The following is a 20,164-nucleotide window of genomic DNA, read 5'->3' on the forward strand; positions in this document are numbered from 1 at the left end:
GGGAGTCTAACCAGGAGCCTGGAGGAATGGCAGACCCTCTGGAGATGGGAAACCCGGGAGGAAGAGCAGGCTGGGGTGGGGATGGAGAACGAGGGTGGTGAGAAGCAGATCCTTAAGCAGCAGGAATGATAAGTTTGTGCCTGGAGGGGTCCAGGTGGGGGCAAGAGGGTCCAGCCTCACCAGGTTCACTCTCTCCCCTCCCAGACTTCAGCAGAGCCCTGGTCCCTCCTCCACAATGTGGCTTCTCCTCTTCTCCCTCCTGCTGACATCTGCAGGTGAGGTGGGCCCAGGTCAGGTTGTGCTCTGTGGGAGTGGGGTACCCCCTAACTGCAATCTGCTGGCCCCTCCCTCACCCAGAGACCATCTCACGATTCCTCCCTCACCCTGCCCTGCCTCAGCCACCTACCCACCTGCCCATATCTTTGAGTCCTCACTCCACTGCGACAGCTGTCAGGGCTGCTGTGGAGTCCCCAGGCCATGTGGGGCCTCTCACTGCCCATGACAACAGGCACAGCCCTGGGGTGGCACCGGCCTGAGTTTGAGTTCTGGGGTTGCCCCTTTCTTGCTGTGTGACCTTGAGGAAATCACTTCACCTCTCTAGGCCCAGCCACTTCCTAGCTACTTAATGTCTCTGTTATTGGTCCCCCCAACTGTCCCACAAAGAGAACAGGTGTGGGAGGCACTGGAAGGTGCCTGGCCCCGGGGAGTGCCCTGTAAGGCTGTGCTAGCTTTGCTGAGAGCCCAGTACATGCCAGGCATGGCGCTCAGCACCAGGGAGGCTCATCTGACCCAGGAAACATCACTGCGCAGCCCTGGGCTACTGGCCTCATTTAACAGAGGAGGGGGCTGTGACTCAGAGAGGGGCCGCCACTAGATCAAGGTGACCCTAGGTGGCAGGAGAAGTCCAAACCACATTCATCCACCACCCTTGAAGAAATGTACTGTAACCTGATGCCTCTACCCTGGAGGAGTGGAGGGCTGACTTTCATTAACTCCCACACACATGACCCTCTCGCCCCTGGGGGGCCCCTCCAACCTCCCCTCACCCCGCTGCCAGCATCCCCTTGGGCTCTGTCCGTGCTCTCTCCTCCTGCCTCCTGCCCTCCTGCTGCACCCAGCTGGGGCCTCCGCCCTCCTCCAGCTTAGACTGGCCAGGCCCGGCCTCGGTGCCCAGCTGTTCTGCCAGCACCCTCTGCCCTTCTCCAAAGGATGACCCCACCCTTCCCTTGTTAAGCCCCTTGCCCACCCCATCAAGATCTCCCTGCTATTGGCCCAGTTCCCAACCCTACCAGGCAGAGTGTGGGCATTTGGTCTTGGCTGGGAAATCCTGCCCTAGTGTGGGCATAACTGTGTGTCTGGCTGTGACCTTGAGGGGACATACTCATGTTGCCCAGTACAGAGGGCCGTGGTCCTGTGACCTTGAAACATCCCTGTTGATGACTTTGTGTATGGTACTGTTGGCGGGGAGGGGGAGTGCAAGGCCCTGTGTGTCCTGCTCACATGTGTGAACCAGGTACCCATGAGTGACCTTGAGCACCAAGTGACTGACTTGGGGGCTGATCTAGAATGGATAAATATGTCCCGTCCTGGTTGCCTGTGTCTCCAGCTATATGTCCTTGACCTTGAATGCCCAGACCTGTGTCCAGATGCCCTGTCTAGATGATCTAGTGGGTCCACAGCCCTTTGAGTTTCCACAGAGTGGCTTGGGGATGAGTCACAGTTTTTGCCTGGACTGTCTTCATCTGGGTCTGGTCATACATCTGACTTACTTTGGCTCAATGTGTGTCCACAACCTGAACCTCCACACATTATGTCTGTATAAATAAATCTATGAGTCCTTTAAAATAACTAATATCTATTAAGCAGTCACAATATGTGAGGCATCTCATACACACACACACATGCTCCCATTTAACCCTTACAACAATCCCATCTTACAGACAAGGAAATAGAGGGGTGGGGTGGGGGTTTACTCTATCACTCCAAATTTAACCATGATACTATAGGCCCATGTCTGTGAACAAGTTTTGGGGGCCTGAGTACATGTCATTTTCTCTCCACATGTACCATTATTAAGGACCCCACCTTGCATGCCCAGGCCCCATGTGCAAGTGTGAGCACCTGTGACCTGTTGTGTGCACGCCCACCCCGTGTCTTCTATTTGCAACCCAGTGCCTGTGAACATGTGTGTTTGCCCTCGCACACACGCTCACATCTTCACTGTCCCTATTCCTACGCACATACAGACCCCGGTGCCGTGATTCCTGAGGCTGCAACTCATGTATGTGCAAGTGCACTTCAGCTTCCAGTGCTGTCCACATCGATTCCCATGTGTGGGAGACCCGTTGCACCCATTCACTTGCCCATGACCTTGCATGGTCCCGTCTGTGTCCTTGTATATGTGACACGCTGCAGTTGGCTGAGATGTCCACGCTCCGGAGCCAAGACTGTGTGTCTTACGTATTGAGTGACCACATCCATTTGATGCCTGTGACAGCTCAGTGACCTTGAATGGTTGGTTCCAAGTGGCCATCTGCCCAGACCATATCCATTGTCCTTGTCTCCACTCCCAATGACAGAGGACTTCTTGCACCCTGGTCCCTTCCCTCTCCTCTCTCTCCCAGGGTCCTGTGGCAAATGGATGGGGGCCAGGGACATACAGCTGGTCACAGTTCTGGAGAAAATCAGCAAAAATTGTAAAAGCTAGAGAGAAGGCGGTGCTGAAAAATCAGTAAGAAGTCAGGGGAGGCACAGGTGAAACATACATAGTGAGAGCAGGGTGCAAGGGAAAGGACTCTGACCTCAGACCCCCCTCTGTCTCCTCTCCCAGCAGCCCAGGACAATGGCAAGGTGCTGAAAGGTGAGGAGTGTGTGCCCCACTCCCAGCCTTGGCAAGTGGCTCTCTTCGATCGTGGACGCTTCAACTGTGGTGCTTCCCTCGTCTCCCCATACTGGGTGCTGTCCGCAGCCCACTGCCAAACCCGGTATGAGGGCAGGGCTCCAGGGCCTGAGGGGGCGTGCTGGTGAGGGTCTAGGGACCTGAGAATCTTGGACTCAGAGGAAGAGAGCTGGAGCCTGAGGATCGGGTTCCAGTGTGGGCATGACTATGGTCCCTAGGGGGCGGGGGCTTTGGGGCTTGGAGGGGAGGGTAGTGGGGTATCTAGATTCCCAAAGGGTCAGGCGACCCCTTCGATTTTTCCCTCCACTCCTCCTTCCACTTGCGCGTAATCGCCGGTCCGCGCAGAAACATGAGAGTGCGCCTGGGCGAGCACAACCTGCACAAGCACGACCGCACGGAGCAGCTGCGGACCGTGTCCCGCATCATCCCACACCCCGGCTACGTGGCGCGCACCCATCACCACGACCTCATGTTGCTGCGCCTAGCCCGGCCCGCGCGCCTCTCCGCCCACGTGCGCCCAGTGTCGCTCCCCATGCGCTGCCCCCAGCCCGGCGAGCCCTGCGTGGTGTCCGGCTGGGGCCTGGTGTCCGGCTATGACCGGGGGGCCACAGGCATCCCAGAGGCAGAAGGTGCGTGAAATGAAGGAGCTGGCTACCGGGCCCCTAGGGGCCCTGGCCTCCAGGGCTCTTGGGTGGAGGGAGCAGGGCCTGAAAATGTATGTATTTACCCTAAGTTCACTGTCCTTCCCAGTGTATCTCCCAGACACACTGCATTGTGCCAACATCAGCATTATCTCGTCCACGTCTTGTAACAAGGACTACCCAGGACACCTGATGAACACCATGGTGTGTGCGGGTGTGGAAGGCGGAGGCACCGACTCCTGTGAGGTCAGAGCCAAGAGGGGGCCATGCCCTGAGGAGAGAGGGAGGGGCACAGGTCTGAGAGTTGGGGCAGGGTCGGGTTTTGCTTGCTTTGGGCCAGGGAAGAGACTAGGAATAGGTCTGGGATGGAGAAAGAAGAGCGGTTAGAATGGGGGTGAGGCTGGAGTTAGCTTCAGTGGTGGGTTTGGGTTGGGCAATGTGGCGGCCCATTAGGGATGCCATGGGCTGGAGTTGAGAATGGAGGTGGGTTTGTTTGACTTCAAATGGGAAATGCGTCAAGGTTGATTTGGGGATGGGGTAAATTTTAGTTAGGATGCAAAGACATGACAATGGATGTGGGTCTTGTTTGGTTTGCAATGGAGAAGACGTAGAGGTTGGGTTGGGGTGGGGTTGGACATGGGTTGGCTGAGTTATGTTGAGTTGGGGTTGGGTTCAACTGGGTTGTATTGAGTTGAGATGGGGTGGGGTGGGATTTTGATTGAGATTGTGAATGGTGGTCAGGATGGGGATGGGAACACTGCATCCAAAGCTTCTCATTCAAGCTTTCCCTTCTCCCCGCAGGGTGACTCCGGGGGACCCCTGGTCTGTGGAGGTGTCTTGCAGGGCATTGTGTCCTGGGGTGATGTTCCTTGCAACACTACCACCAAGCCTGGTGTCTACACCAAAGTGTGCAGCTACTTGGAGTGGATCAGGGACACCATGAAGAGGAACTGACTATTTTAGTCTTCCCCCTGTGTCTCTGGCTGAGCAATCCCATAACTGCTCCATCCTGACATGGGACAGAATTGAGTCAGCCCCCAAAGACCCCATTTGTCCAAGGCCCAGATGTTAGCCAAGGGCTAGTACTGTTTGAGGTCAGAGCTGGTGCTCAAGTTCATCTGTTTAACTCCAAGATAACAGCACTGATGCAAGTTTCTCTGTAAACATTTCTGTGACTTTCTTCTTGGGGTAAAGGGAAATGGGGACCAGAGACTGGGCTGGGAACCCAGACCCAATGAGCACTATTCCTTTCTGCCCACTGCCCTGATCCCTAGGACAGGAGAAATAGCCCAAAGCAGGGCCCTGTTCACTCAACACATGGGATCAACTGTGTGACCTTGAGCGAAAGGCTCAACCTCACTCTGCTCAGTTTCCCCATCTGTGAAACAGGGACCCTCATATTGCTTACCTCATAGGGTTCATATGAAGAAATTCATATGAACTGATTCAAACAGGGCCTGACACTGGGAAAATATCTCTGGAGTCCAGTAAAAGGACCCAGCACACACTAGATTATCAAGAATGGCTTCATTTTTCCCCCCAAGGTTTAGTTCTGGGCTTCCTGGTAGCCATGGCAAAAAGGCAAATACTCTCCTTTCCTTAGGCAGGTTCCTGACTACAGCAGAGGCTGGGACCCTGTGAGCTGCTTTGATTTTACTAAAGAGCCAAGAGAACATGTCAGAAGCCTACGGGTTTGCCATGGAGGCTGCAGGAATCTAGTTTTTTATTCTCTTCAGAGATCCCCAAAATGTGATTTTCAAGGTCATTGAATTTTGAAGTACATAAATCTTGTCCCTGAGACCTATATATTCTATTGGGAGGGAATAGATTGGAATTTGTGGAGAGGATGCTCTTGACCTTGGAAGGCAGGTAGGCCGGGATTCCTGAGACTTTGGAGGAAATGACTGAGCATCCAGACCTGGGAGCGAGGAGTTGGAGAGGGGTAATGGAGTCCCAACATTGCTTGGGGGAACAATGGATTTTGAAATGCTAGGGAACATATTCGAGGAGACTACTGAAACTTCACATTCTGGATCTGGGGGGCTCTAGAATTGAAATGGGTACCCCAAGATTTTATTATGAGAGGAATAATCGATTCGGGGACCTCAGTCATTCTGAAAGCCAAAGCTTATATTTCAGGGGGATCTGGAAGCCGAGAAGCTGGCATCTTGACTCTGAGCAGTGCGAAGAGAAGGGAATTAGAGCCCCACTGTGGGCATTTGAGGGTACACTGGGTCTTGGGGTATGCGGCCTTACTTGGGATATGGGGCTTTGTATTGGAGGGTCAGTGATTCCTCCACCCTCCTGCTTCTGTTCCCACTCACTCCCCCTCCTACCCTTGTTACCAGCAAGATGAGGAGACCCTGGCTCATGTCTTCTTGAAGATTGCAGTCGAGACGAAGTGCAGCAAAGCAAGCAGAATGTATTGGCCGCAGCAAATCACACGCAGATGGGACGTTTATTAAAGCTGGGGACAGTGAAACCAGGAGGGGCTTAGCATAGAGGAAGCAACAGGAGAGCCGAGGCTGGACTGCTTCGGTTCCCTGGGAAGTCAGAGCAAAGGGGGCCTTGGAGACAGGTTCAGGGGGTTAGCTCGGGACGCACTGCCGCTGCCCATTGCTCCCCTGGTTGCAAGTCTCGTGGGGGGTCCCTTAGAGTTTAAGAGATGCCTGCCTGTGCGGGAACAGGAGGAGGTGCGGGTGTGCTCCCCAGAGAGAGAGCCTGAGCGCTGGGTCCCGTCAGAGGGCTCTTATTCCTCTCGTGCAGGTGGGCATCTTAGGGGAGGTCTCAGGGGAGGGTTTCAGCAGAATATCCACGGGCTTTCCAGCGCGCTCTTTCAGGGCCCTGGCTCCACAGGTCGGCCAGCCCCAGGTCAGGGGTCACTAGCCACTGCAGCTGGTCCTGAGGCAGTCAAGGCATCACTTGTGTGGTTTTGCTGCTTTTCTGGGCCTGGAGCTGAAACACAACTGAGGCCTAGATGTTGTCCCTGGGGAGGAAAGTTTACGCTGGGGACAAGGCAGACACCCTGTGCTTTCCACCCTGGTGACCTTCGATACCTGGCCCATCGTCTTTGTTCTGCTCTTGCCTGTCTGGCTGCCAATCACATCCTCACTGGCTCTGGCCGCAAGAGCAAGGCCTGGAGCCCGGCCCTGCCCCGACCGGCCCCCACCCAAGGACGGCTTCCAGGGCAGGCGCGAGGCCTGCGAGCAGCAGGTGCTCATTCTCCCGTCCCTGCCACAGCTCAGGGCAGGAGGGGTGCCCACCCCGGCAGCAGGGCAGAGCCCTGGCCAGCCTGGGGCACCAGCAGGGCAGGGGCGGGGCCCGGGGCTTTAAAGGCTCCTGGGGGAGGCCCTCCTAGCTCACCACCTGCCTGCCCCTGGACACCTCTGCCACCATGTGGTTCCTGGCCCTGTGCCTTGCCCTGGCCCTGGCCGGTACTGGTAAGACAGTGGGGACAGTGTGGGAGGGGAGCGGGCCCTGACTCTCAGGCTGCCTTCACCCCCCAATATAATTAATATAATAATAGTCCTTTCCCTCCCACCCAGCACCCCAGCCTGTGCCCCTCCAGCCCACAGTCCACCCCAGACCAGGGCACCGGGCTCCCTCCCATCTCTCCCAGTCCTCCCCCCTTCTTACCTTCTCCACAGCCCTCGCTCCCACACTAGGTCCTGCTCCCTCCCAGGAACCCCCTGGACTTTCTACTGGCCCCCACTCAGGTCCTGCCCCCAACCCCTTTACCAGGGGGGCATCCTGGCCCATCTCAGTCTCTCTCTTTGGGGGACTCCATCTCTTCCAAGGAGCCCCCCATCCCACCCAATCCTGGGACCCTGACCACCCCCTCTTACCCCTCTAGATCCTTATGGCCCAATGGCCTGGCTCCTGAGTCCCCAAATTCTACTATTCCCTGGATACTTTTCCCATCCAGCTGTCAGCTCTCAGCCAGGTCTTCCATTCCCTGGCATCTGGTCCCCCAATCCTCCCAGGACCCCCCAAGTTCCATCAGACACCTCCACTTCTTCCAAAACAGACCTTCTGGTCCATGACCAGGTGGGCACCCCATCCTGCTGTGGGGGTTGGGTTCTCTGACTGCCTCTTTCTTCCCCGATGCTTTGCCCTGGGACTCCCATGCAGCTCCCCAGCCACATGCCCCTTCCCTGTAGGACTTCCACCCTTCCTCCGGCTGCGGCCCTTCCCCACCTGGTTCCCCCCTTACAGCAGCACAGCTCTGGTTTTCTGGGATGAAACCCTCCCGGGCATCCCAAATGCCTTCCCTGCCCAGCTGTCCTGCCTCACCTCCCCCAAGCACCCCAACATGGGATTCAGAAACCCCACATCATGTGGGTCCTTCCTGCATTCCCGCAGTTGCTTGGCCCCTGGTGTACCTCTTTCTCCATTCCTGTCCTGGCATCGCTCCCAAGGGACCCCAGGTCCCCCAGTACCCGCTGACTATGACCCCATCTCCATAGACTCGCCCTATCCCAGAATGACTATCACCGGCTCTCCCTCCTTTTGAGCCCACTCCTGACCCCAACCCTCTCTGGGGGCCACCTGCTGTCTTAGAATGCCATCCCCTGTTCACAGGGCCCCAAACCCTACAGGATGCCTCTCCCAGCCAGACCCTCACTGCCACTCTTTGCCTGGAACCCTGAATTCTCCCAGGCAGGAAGCCCTACCACCCCAAATTCCCCAGGCTCTCTTCTCGGCCTCTCAGAACTGATTCCCCAGGATTCCCCAAATCCACATCCTTCCCAGAAGCCCCAGAAGCCCAATCCCCCAAAAGGCCCCAACCATTTCGCCAGCCGGGAAGCCCCTTACCCCTCCAAATCCTTTCTCCCCAGCCTCTGAACTGCTCACTCTTGTTTTTTTGCTTGTTTGTTTTTTGTTAATCCTCACTGGAGGATATTTTTCCATTGAGCATGGAAGGGAGAGAGAGAAACATCAATGTGAGACACATCCGTTGGTTGCCTCCAGAACGTGCCCTGACCAGGGCTGGGGAATGGAACCTGCAACCCAGGTGCATGCCCTTGACCGGGAATTGAACTCGACACCCTTCCATTTGTGGGTCAACACTCTAACCACTGAGCCAAACTGGCCAGGGCTGAGCAGCTTTTTTTTTTTTTTTAATATATCTTTATTGATTTCAGAGAGAGGAAGGAAGAGGGAGAGAGGGAGAGGGAGGGGGAGGGGGAGGGGGGAGAGAGAGAGAGAGAGAGGGAGAGAGAGAGAGAGAGAGAGAGAGACATCAATGATGAGTCATTGATCGGCTGCCTCCTGCTGGCCCCGACTGGGGATGGAGCCGTGTGCCCTGACGGGAATCAAATCGCGATCTCCTGGATCCTAGATCAATGCTCAATCGCTGAGCCACGCCTGGCTGGGCCTGAGCAGCTCCCTTGAGACGTGTAACCTTGGTTTCCCCTCTGAGAACCCACAGCCTCTTGTCCCCAAGTCCAAGACCCCAAGTCATCCCCACAAAGCCCAACCCCCACACCCGATGGGTCCGGCTGGCTCTGCTCTCAACATGACGTCTCCCCACCCAGGACCAGCCCCCAACCCGCAGTCTCAGAGCCTTCAGAATTCTGGGCCATTCCCAACACCCTCTGCCCTTGTCCTCAGATCCTGGTCCTCTGTCCTCATGCCCCTATGTGTCCATAACCCGCTCCCTCCCCTAGTCCAGTCCCCTGGGCCCACTGCCACCTCCACCAGCCTTGACTCAGCACCCCCTCCGCAGGTGCTGCTCCCCCCATCCAGTCCCGGATTGTGGGAGGCTGGGATTGTGAGGACCCCCAACCCTGGCAGGTGGCCGTGTACCATTACAACCGCTTCGAGTGCGGGGGCGTCCTGGTGGACCCCCAGTGGGTGCTCACGGCCGCACACTGCATAAGCGAGTGAGTAGGGGCAGAGGATGGGGGGGCCTCTACCTACTGTCCCCTCAGATGACCTCGGGGGAGGCTGGGGTCCCGAAGCAGAAAGGAAAGGTTGTAGTCCAGGGTCACAAGGAGAGAGGCAGGGAGGGCTGGGATGGGGGACCCCAGGGAAGCCCTCCCATGGCTGCCTGAGTCTGTCTCTGTCTTCCTCTGCCCTGCTCTGTCTCTTGGTAACTGGCTCTGTGTTTTCTCTCTCTCTGTGACTGTGGTTCTGTCTCTATCTCCCTCTCTTCTGTCTCCATGTCTCTGTCTCTCCCTGTCTCTGTCCATCTGTCACTGTATGTCTCACCCTCCAGCTTCCTACTGACTCTCTCTCTGGGCCTCTGCCTCCTTCTCCCCATCACTACTGCGTACCCCCCCAGGATGGAACTGAAGGGGACCCCCAGAGAAAAGGGAGGGTTGTCCCCAATATTTGTGTGAGGGGGCTCCTCACACTGCCCAGCCCCACCCTCCAGGATACTCCACCAGCTCCAGCGCCACGTGCAGGGAAGGGCTGGTGTCAGCGGGAGCCCAGAGGACTGTGGAGGGAGGAGGGAGAAGTGAGAAAGGGAAGGAAGGGAAGGGTGCTGGGGGGGGACGCTGACCTTGGGCTGGGGGCCAGGCCACCTGCCCGCTGGGGAACCAGCCCCACAGCCCCAGCTGCAGCTGAGCCAGTCGCAGGCTCCTCCTCCCCACCTGCCCCCCCACTGCCTTTTGCCTCGCCCTGTCACCCCCTGGCCGCCTCTGCCCCCATTTCTCTCCTCCCCCCTCACTTGCTCAGTTTGTCCATCTCTCACTCTCCGCCCTCACTGTGCCCTCACTCCCGCTTCCCCTGCGGTCTCTCCCTGGCTCTCCCTCTGCTCCCCCTCTGCATTCTCACTCCCGCACCTTTCTTTAACCTCCCTCCCTCTCTCCCTCCCTCCCTCCCTCCCCCTCTGTCCCTTCGCCACCCAGGTGCAAGGTCGCACTCTCGCCTCCTCGGTGTGTTTCTCCACGATTCTGAATCTTCCATGCACGCTTAGCTTTTCCCCTGGTCTCTCCCTCTCCTGGGACCGGCCCGTCGCCCTCTCCCCCTGCTCTCTCCTCAACCCCTTCGTCACTCTCCCCCCAGCAATTACCAGCTCTGGCTGGGTCGCCACAACCTGTTTGATCAAGAAGACACAGCACAGTACATCCAGGTCAGTAAGAGCTTCCCACACCCTCAGTTTAACCTGAGCCTCCTGAAGAACCACACCGTCCACCCGGGGGAGGACTACAGCTACGACCTCATGCTGCTCCGCCTGGCGGAGCCCGCGGAGATCACCGACACCGTGAAGGTCGTGGAGCTGCCCACCCAGGCACCCCAGCTGGGGAGCACCTGCTTCGCCTCTGGCTGGGGCAGCATCCAATCCTATCCAAGTACGCCAGCCTGGAGGCCGGGCGCCTGGGGGTCGGGAGGAGGGGGCCGGGACCGGCCTCTGGAGCCTGAGGGAGGAGGGCTGAGGAGCCACGTGGCAGGGGCCACAGCCATGTTTCTTCCTGGCCCGTAGTGGAGTTCCCAGATGAGCTCCAGTGTGTGGACCTCAAACTCCTGCCCAACGATGTGTGTGCCAAAGCCCACCCAGAGAAGGTGACAGATGTCATGTTGTGTGCTGGACAACTGAAGGGTGGCAAGGACACCTGCTCGGTGAGCGGATCTCTTCCCCCCCCCCCAGGGCCTCAGAGTGCTGGGGGAGGGGACTCGGATTCTGGGCTGGGGTTCAGACTATCCAGGCGCATGTCTCTGAGGCTGCCCAGATGTGGCAGCCCCCCAGTGCCTCAGCTCCCTCCCCGCCCTTTCCTTTCCACATCCACATCCACATCTCGGTCCTCCCCATCATAGTTCACCCCTTCCTCCCGCTAGCACATATTCATAGGCCAGTCCCAGACCGCTCCTTGGGAGAGGTGACGCCTGAGATGAGCCCTGGGGTGGGAGGCTCCTGTAGGTGGATCCTGCCCCTCCTTCCTGCAGGGACTGTCCTCCTGCCTGGGCCCTGGCCCCCATACACAGAAACTGGGCCCTGATGTCCCATCCGCATTGGCTGCTGCTGGACCCACTGTCCTCTCTATTGGAATCCTGCCCACCTTCTTCAGGGAGTGGACCGGGGGACCATAGTGTCTTTCCGCACAGCTGGACACAGGTCTGCAGACAGGGCCCGGAGCCTCAGCGACCTCACTCTCTCCCCCTCGCCCCCTTCTGTAGGGTGACTCAGGGGGCCCGCTGATCTGCGACGGTGAACTTCAAGGAATCACGTCCTGGGGCCACATCCCGTGTGGCCTGCCCAACATGCCCGGCGTCTTCACCAGAATTCTGCCCCTCGTGGACTGGATCAAGGAGACCATGGCAGCCAATGCCTGAATGTCCCCGCCCTGTCCCTGACCCCCAGTAAAACCAAATGTGCATCAAATTCCCACCGAGTTCTGGCGTCATCCGGCGCAGGGGCAGGGGCAGGACAGGGGCAGACTGACCGGCAGAGGCCGAGGCAGGGACTCGAGACCCGCGCGCGCCGGCCGGGCCCAGGGAGCGGACGCTGGGGGGTCGCGCTGGAGAGGCTGGGCCAGGTTTATTGGGACGGGGCGGCCGGGAAGGGCGGGCGGAGCTCCCGCAGGCCACGCCCCGCGCGGCTGCTCCGAGAGCTGGGCGGGGTCGCGTCGGCCGCGGGGCGGGGTAGCCGTCCGGGGGCGGGGGCGGCCCTCGGAGGGGGCGGAGTTCCGACGGCGGCTGGACGCCCGCGGACCGGGCCCCCTGGGACGCGAGCAGGTCCACACGCCCTGGCGGCCGGGCCCGGGAGGGCTGCGCGCGGAGCGGGGGGGGCGGCGTCCGACCTCCGGGGTGGGGCAGGGGAGGACCCAGTGGGCCCAAGCTTGCGGGACCCGGCTTTGTCAGCGGTCCTGGGGGGCCGTGGCATGTCCGTAGGGAGGGGGCGGCGGCGGAGGGCTGACCTCGGGAGCGTGGCCGCGTTGAGGGGGCGGGCCCCGCACCTGGCCGCGCTTACCTAGGCCAGTGCCCTGAGAAACAGTTGCTCAGAGAGGCTTGGAGGGGGTCCCCTGGAACCGAGAAGATTTGGCCCGGCCCAGGGCTAGCTTGGGGTCTGCGACGGACTGCTGTCTGATCCACCGGCGATAGCTCACCCGCCGGTCCCAGGAGACCGACGACCCCTGGCTCCACAAGCCCAAGTGGTTTAAGTAGTTCAGGGCGCCTGCGGAGGAGGCACTAGGTGGGCCGTCGGGCCCCGAGCCCAGCCCCAGGCCCCGCGCCGAGCCTCCGGGCAGACCTCCCCGGGCTCCGCCCCTGCCTCGCCGAGGCCCCGCCCTCCTCCCGAGGCCCCGCCCCCTCCCGAGGCCCCGCCCCGCATCACCGAGGCCCCGCCCTCCTCCCGAGGCCCCGCCCCCCTCCCGAGGCCCCGCCCTCACCGGCCCACAGCATCATCAGGCCGCCGCCCCCGGAGAGGTAGGTGGTAAGCAGGTAGGATATGAGCGGCTTCGGCTTCAGCGCCTGGCAGTTAACCACGAAGAGCGTCATGCTGAGGACAGTCAGGAGCCCTGCACGTGGGTGGAGCCAGAGACGGACACAAGGCTAAACAGGTACCCAGAACCCCCAGAAAGAAGAGAGACAGGACAGCCCCCTCAGGCAGACACACACACACACTCTGACACTCACACACACTCAGTCACACACACACACTCACACACTCTCACAGTCACACACACTCACACACTCTCACAGTCACAGTCACACACACACTGACACATTCACACACACAGTCACACACACACACACACTCACACAGTCACACACACTCTCACACACACCCACACATACACAGTCACACTCACACAGTCACACACACACACTGACACATTCACACACACACTCACACACACCCACACACAGTCACACTCACACACACAGTCACACTCACACACACTCACACACTCACACACTCACACACACTCACAGTCACACACACTCTCACACACACCCACACACACCCACACTCACACAGTCACACTCACACACACACTCACACACACTCTCTCACACACACACACTCTGACACACACACACAGTCACACTCACACACACACACACTTACACACTCACACGCACGTGCATGACAGAGATGCCTGGCAGGTCCCCCACACACTCACCCCGACTGAGAACGACAGAGAAAGGAGAACTGTGAGAGCAGGCAAAGATTCCAAGAAACTTTTAAGGACATACCCAGGTGACTGCAGGACAGAAACTCTGAGATACACCTCCTGAGGGACAGATGCTGGGGTGTGGGGGGCACCCCTCCCCCAAGCCAACACTTACCAATGCTGCAGCTGAGGAAACTGAAGGCAAGGTCAAGCTTGTTGAGGCGGCGGAAGACTGGCTGGAAGGAGAGGCCCATGCTGGCCAGAAGGATGAAACTCAGGGCCAGGGCCAGCGTCGCGAAGCCCATGCTCATGTGGATGAGAACTGGGGGGTTGTCCCACAGTCATCCCCAGACCCTCTCCAAGGTCAGCCTCCAAACTCATTCCTGCTGACACCCGTGAACAGCACCCCAAAAGGCCCCCAGGCATAACTTATTGAGAGGGAGAGGAACATCAGTTTGTTGTTCCACTTATTGATGCATCATTGATTGATTCCTGTATGTGCCCTGACTGGGGATTGAACCCGCAACCTTGGTGTATTGCGATGACACCCTAACCACTGAGCTACCAGGCCAGGGCTCCACTGACTCTTAAGATAAATAATATTAAAACTACACAGTGTTCTGAAAATTTCGTAAGTGCTCGTTGGAGATCTGAAATGAAGGTAGATGCTCTGGCCAGTGTGGTTCAGTTGGATGGGCATCATCCTGTGCACTAAAAGGTCCCAGGTTCTATTCCTGATCAGGGCACATGGCCCAGTTGGGGGTTCGATCCCAGTACGGGTGTGAAGGAGACAGCCAATCAATTACTCATCATTGATGTTTCTATCTCTCTCTCTCTCCCTTCCTCTCTCTGAAGTCAATGAAGACATATTAAAAAACAAAAACAGCCCGGCCGGGCATGGCTCAGCAGTTGAGCGTTGACCTAGGATCCAGGCGATCGGGGTTCAATTCCTGGTCAGGGCACATGCCCAGGTTGCAGGCTCAATCTGCAGGTGAGGGTGTACAGGAGGCGGCCGATCAGTGACTCATCATTGATGTTTCTATCTCTCTCTCTCCCTCTCCCTTCCTCTCTCTGAAATCAATAAAGATATACTAAAAAAAAAAAAAAAATTCCAGGAGACACCAAGACCTTCAGAGAATCTCCAGAGACCCTTTATTTACACTGTAAAGATTTCCCCCAAGGACACCTGAAGATTCCTGCCCCTGATAATCTCCAAAGAGCCCTGTGCAGAGTACCCCATAGCCTGTCCATGGCCCCACTGACCTGTAACTTCGCCCAGGTTGGCGCACTTGTATTTCTTGCAGTTAGTCCAGAAGCCCACGTAGCCATTGTAGGAACCCACCAGGAAGGCCATACGCCCATCCACCACGCTGAGCAGCATCAGGGTCGCGAGGATGCTGAAGACAAGGGACCAGCCCCGTAGGATGAACCTTCTGTCTTCTTCCCAGGAGAAGTTTGGATCGGCTGGGAAAGAATCGAGTCCTGGGGGTCAGGATCTGCCTGCACCCTTCTGCTGCATGCTAGTGTCCATCCTCACCCAAACCTCACCTTTTACCCCGTTCTCAATTCCCTTCCACCCAAACTCCGACCCTAACCTCACCCCCATCTCTGTTCCTGTTCTCTTCAGCACCATTCACAGCCCCATGTCCTCAACCCCAAACACAACCCCATTCCCATCTCCAACCCTCATACCCAACTCATCCCCCATCCACAACCCCATTCCAAACTCAACCCCATCCTCTGGCCCCTATTCCCCAACTCTAGAACCATCCCCACTCTCGACCTCATTCCCTTATGTCCTTTGATGTTACAAAGCCCAACCTAGGATACACATAACTAAGACATAGGTTCCAAAGTATGTTCACAAGGCCAAGACCTATGGATGAGTCCATGGCCAGTGTCCCAGCTTCCTGGAACCCCTCCAACTGTCATGGAGCATTGGCCGGAGCACCAAAGGGTCACAGGTTTGACTCCCCATCAAGGGCATGTACCTGGGTTGCAGGTTGGAGCCTCGGTCGGGGCACCTGCAGAGAGCAACCAATCAATGTGTCTCTCTCACATCATCTCTCTCTCTCTCTCTCTCTCTCTCTCTCTCTCCCCCCCCCACTCCACTCTCTCTGAAAAGCAGTGGAAAACTATCCTCAGAAGAGGATTTAAAAAAAAAAAAAAAAGATGTAAGAGTTGGTAAGATTTTTTTGGTTTTTTTTTGTTTGTTTGTTAGTTTTTCAAAAGATCATCATAAAAGCCAAAGGGTGAGGGAAAGAGTAGTTTGCAAGTCCCCACTCCTGATGGGAAAGGCTACACATACACGTTGGGGTGCCTGAACCCCTGTGGGCCTCTCTCCAGCCCTTCACCAGCCCTGTGAATTGTAGGCCTTTGAGGGTGGAGAGTAGCCCCATCTTCTCTGGGTCCCTGAGGCCTCAGAGAAAGGTGAAGAGAGATAGAGACAGAGAAAGAAAGGGAGCCAGGAGAGACATGGAAATCGAGAAGGCAATAAATAAAGAGATGAAATGGATTCAGAGACAGCCCTGGGAGGGGCGGGGCGTGGTGGGGCAGGTAGGAAGAGGGAATTGTAAATTCAGATCTCAGGCCCTCAGGAAACTGTTAGAACTGATCTCAGAGATGCTGGTGACTCAGCTCTACCTAGTCCTGACCCCACTCTGGCCCCTTTCTAACCCTGTTGTCTCCACCCTGAGATTGTTCCCTACCCCTCAGTCCTCTCATCTCTCTGACATAGCTGTGACCTCTTCTTGACCCAATCCTGACCCTGCCTAGACCTCACACTGAACACACCCAGCCCCAGCCCCAAATCCCATGTCACTCACACAGGTCTAGTGTGGAGGATGAGTTCATGGCCAATGTCCCAACTTCCTGGAACCCCTCCAACTGTCATGGAACCTCCCCCTGCCCCCAGCTGCAGGCCACCCTGGAGCCCTGAGGCCTGCCTGTTGACAGTAGGGGAGACCAAGAAACACTGACGAAGGGACAAAGAGACTTAAACCCCAAGGGACAGAGCCTGAATCCTGGAGAGAGACCAACGGACTTCCAGGTGGCCACAGAGGTGCCTGGAAAGAAGGGCTGAGGCAGTTGGTAGACTGTTGAGTGCATCTGGGGACTGGCTTGGGCCTGCATCTCCACATGTCCCAATCTGACCAACAGAACAACCAGTCAGATCTCCTTCCAGAAGCTCCCAACAACAACACCCAAGATGTGGCTCAAGACCCTTCACCAATTACCTACATGCCCAGGGACAGCGCCCAAGACCCTCCTCCATCCATTCTCCACACTCGCCGGGTCAGCATCCAAGAACATCCACCCACTGTCCACACTCGCCGGGTCAGCATCCAAGAACATCCACCCACTGTCCACACTCGCCGGGTCAGCATCCAAGAACATCCACTCATTCTCCACACTCCACCCATTCTCCACACTCGCCGGGTCAGCACCCAGGAGACAGCACCCATTAGTAACGATAACCAAACAAGTACCCAGGAGACACCACCACCCATTAGCAGCAGTCGCCGAGTCAGTATTCAAGAGACACCGCCAATTATCCACAGTTCCCATTTCAATACCCGAGACGTCCCACCAAGTTTCCAAACTCGCCGCTTCAGTGTCCGCAGGTCTTCGTTAGTTTCCCCCATCCCCTTGACCTGTATACAGTCAGTCGCCTGCACGACTGAAGACACTTCTGAAGATGACCTGCCAACAACCCAGAGTCGCCACTTAAGTATTAAAGGCTCGAAAGTAGCAAGCCGGGCCCAAGTGGATGTCCCCCCTTCAATTACTAACAGTCCCCAGGCCAGCATCGAAAGCATTGATTCAATTCTCTGCGCCTCCCAGGAGGTTTTCAAAGACTCTTTGTACAGCTTCCAATTCAGCACAAGTTCAGACGACAGCACCATCTACAGTATACCGCCAGGAAGCTTCGTGGCCAGTTCTAGCGGGTGAGAGGCAGAGGTCCAGGCAAAAGGCCAGGTTCTGGGTTAGAATCTGTAGGGAGGGGCAGCAGCCAGGGACCAGAAATATGGCTGGTATATCTGAGACTGGAGGTTGGACCTAGGTGTGGGCAGGTCTTAGAAGCTGGAACTGAAAGCTGGCCCTGGGTAGGGCATGGCACAGAGGCTGGACGTGTGATTCAACCTAGAGACTGAATTTGGGGGTGGCAGGGCCTGGAAGCTAGATCTGCAGGCAAGGCAGGACCTGGGAGATACAGGCACGAAGGATGGACATAAGGAAGATAGAGTCTGAAGGCTAGACTGGGCGGGACAGGGTCTGGCAGCTGGACCTGGGGTGGCTGGACTGGGGGCTGGACTCAGCGCTGACACTGGTGGTGGGCAATCTGCTGCAGGTTTCAAAGTGGGCAATTTCGCAGATATTCACAGCTGCCCATAGGCACCCGGCTGCTGCATGAGGCCAAGAAGATCAGCCGCCTGCTGAGCCTGGTGCTGAGCCTGTTTGGCATGGTGATCCTCAGTCTCATCACTCTAGGCCAGCCCTGGATCCACTTCCAGGTGCCACTGTTGCCTCCTGGGGACCCTGCTGGGCCCAAGACCATCCCCATCAACACTATCTTCTTTTTGCGGTGTGCTGACATCTCCTGCCTGCGCGAGCAAGACCACAAAGCTTGTAAGGCCTGCCTTAGCCTCCCCACTCCTGGGACTCATTTCTCCTCTGTCCCAGGGGCCCCTTCCTGCCTTCCCTGGGATGACCCTCACTGCCCCGGGTTTGTCCTGCCTTCCCTGGGATGACCCTCACTACCCCAGGTTTGTCCTGTCTCCTCTGCGATGGTCCTCGCTCCTGCCAGATCACCCTCCCTTCCCCAGGATGGTCCCCACTGCCCCATCCTCACCGCCTTGCGCCCATCTTCACCTACACGGTACTCATCCTGGCGTTCCCGACTCTCTCCCTTCCCCAGACTTGCTGGACTCTTCCTGGGCCTTCTTCCTCACTGCGGGCATCTCCAGCCTCTTCCTCTGCATCATACTCATAAACATCATCTACTTCACCATCTCCAACTTGCCCATTCTGGACTTCTCCAACATCATTATCAGCATCCTGGCAGGCACGGCACTGAGGTCCTTCCTTTAGGGACACGGGGGGAAGGCGAACCTACCGTGCGTGATACCCAACCCCCTCCCCACCAAACTCCAACCCCATCCCCATCCTCACCTTCAGCCCCAGTCCAAAACCGATCTCCCCGGCCCATCCCGGTAAAAAATATCAACTTCCAACCGAACCCCACCTGCAGCCCCAATACCAGTCCCCACAGCACTTCCCGTTGCCATCGCCAGCACATCTCAAACTCACCCACCTGCCCTGCTGTGATGTCCATGCCCATCCCCACCCCCACTCCAATTTCATCTTCTCGCCAATATCCAAGCCATCCCCCCTTACAGATCTCAACACCTAGTTGCAACCCCATCCCTATCACCTGTGAACCTCGCTCTCAAACTCAACCCAACCCATTTCCAGCTCCATCCTCTTACCAATCTCCAAGCCCTCAGTATCCCCAGCCACAGCCCAACACCAGCCTCAACCTCAGCCTCAACCTCCTCCAGCCCTTATCACTCAGACTTCACCTTCTGCCGGGTACCCAACTCCATTTCCAGCCCCAGCCCCAGCCCCAGCCCAAATCCTGTCTCACCACCACCACCCGCTCTGTGATTTTGTTCTGAGCCACAGTTTTCTCATCCGTAGGGTGGGGATAAGATTTCCCACCACATGGAAATGTCATGAAGACTGAATTAGAAAACGTCAGTGTTCAATGTAGCTATTGTACGTGTCCCTAGCTCCATACTCCCACCCAAGTAACTCAAATTTTATGTTTCGGTTAGAACAGTTTAGTTCCACTTGCATGTCAAATCACACTTTTTAGAAAAGGAGGCAGTGGGGAGCACTTTAATTTGAAAATGAAGGATATTGTCTTCTCTTGCAGTAACTGACCACAACTTTCAGTTGCACCGAGAGAAGGTTTTTGGAGAGTGATGGTAAAGCCAGGAAGGGAGACTGCTCAACTTCCCATTTCTTTGTTAGCAAACATTAAGCGTCCATTTGTCTATTAGCTCTTCCCGATTGTTTAAATATATGGTACATTGGGTGGAAAACACCTCAATTTTATGTCATCTAAACTAGGACATTTTTCTATAAGAAAATCATTTCTGCCCAGTCTCCCTTTTAATTAAGTGGGAAACACTTCCTATATTATGAAAATAAAGAAAAAATTACCCAGGCTCTAGCCAGGTAGCTCAGTTGTTTAGAGCATTGTCCTGATACACCAAGGTTATGGGTTTGAGCCCCAGGCAGGGCACATACAAGAATCAACCCATGAATATAAATAAGAGGGACAACAGATTGATGTTTCTCTCTCCCTCTCTCCCTTCCTCTCTCTCTCTCCCCTTCTCTCCCTAAAAAAAATAAATAAATAAAAATTACCCAGTACTCCATCCACTACCTGAAAAAAAAGTTTCCTTTTCACAAATTATCTTTAATTCATGTCATTTCAAAATACAGCTAAAATATCCAGAATAACAGAGTTCCTTATGCACTACCTCAGAAGC

The 20,164-nt window shown here is 56.6% G+C and overlaps 2 protein-coding genes across 3 annotated transcripts; both read left to right on the forward strand.

Annotated features, from left to right (window-relative positions):
• Window positions 1-235: 235 nt before the first annotated feature.
• KLK15 (kallikrein related peptidase 15) lies at window positions 236-4,494 on the forward strand (the record flags this gene model as incomplete). Of its 2 annotated transcripts, none has more annotated exons than XM_081120029.1 (5): window positions 236-275; window positions 2,831-2,984; window positions 3,245-3,528; window positions 3,650-3,786; window positions 4,342-4,494. In XM_081120029.1, 5 exons carry the CDS (start codon window positions 236-238, stop codon window positions 4,492-4,494), a joined length of 768 nt encoding a protein of 255 aa, XP_080976155.1. The 2 variants fall into 2 exon arrangements, with proteins under 2 accessions (XP_080976155.1, XP_080976156.1); XM_081120030.1 differs by having other exon boundaries at window positions 2,834-2,984.
• Window positions 4,495-6,724: 2,230 nt separating this feature from the next.
• On the forward strand, window positions 6,725-11,872 carry KLK1 (kallikrein 1). Its single transcript, XM_081120023.1, has 5 exons — window positions 6,725-6,980; window positions 9,269-9,425; window positions 10,555-10,841; window positions 10,973-11,109; window positions 11,665-11,872. Exons 1-5 carry the CDS (start codon window positions 6,935-6,937, stop codon window positions 11,818-11,820), a joined length of 783 nt encoding a protein of 260 aa, XP_080976149.1. The 5' UTR covers window positions 6,725-6,934; the 3' UTR covers window positions 11,821-11,872.
• Window positions 11,873-20,164: the final 8,292 nt, after the last annotated feature.

The sequence above is a fragment of the Miniopterus schreibersii genome (assembly GCF_964146895.1).
Source record: "Miniopterus schreibersii genome assembly, chromosome: 18".
In the NCBI taxonomy this organism is placed as follows: domain Eukaryota; kingdom Metazoa; phylum Chordata; class Mammalia; order Chiroptera; family Miniopteridae; genus Miniopterus; species Miniopterus schreibersii.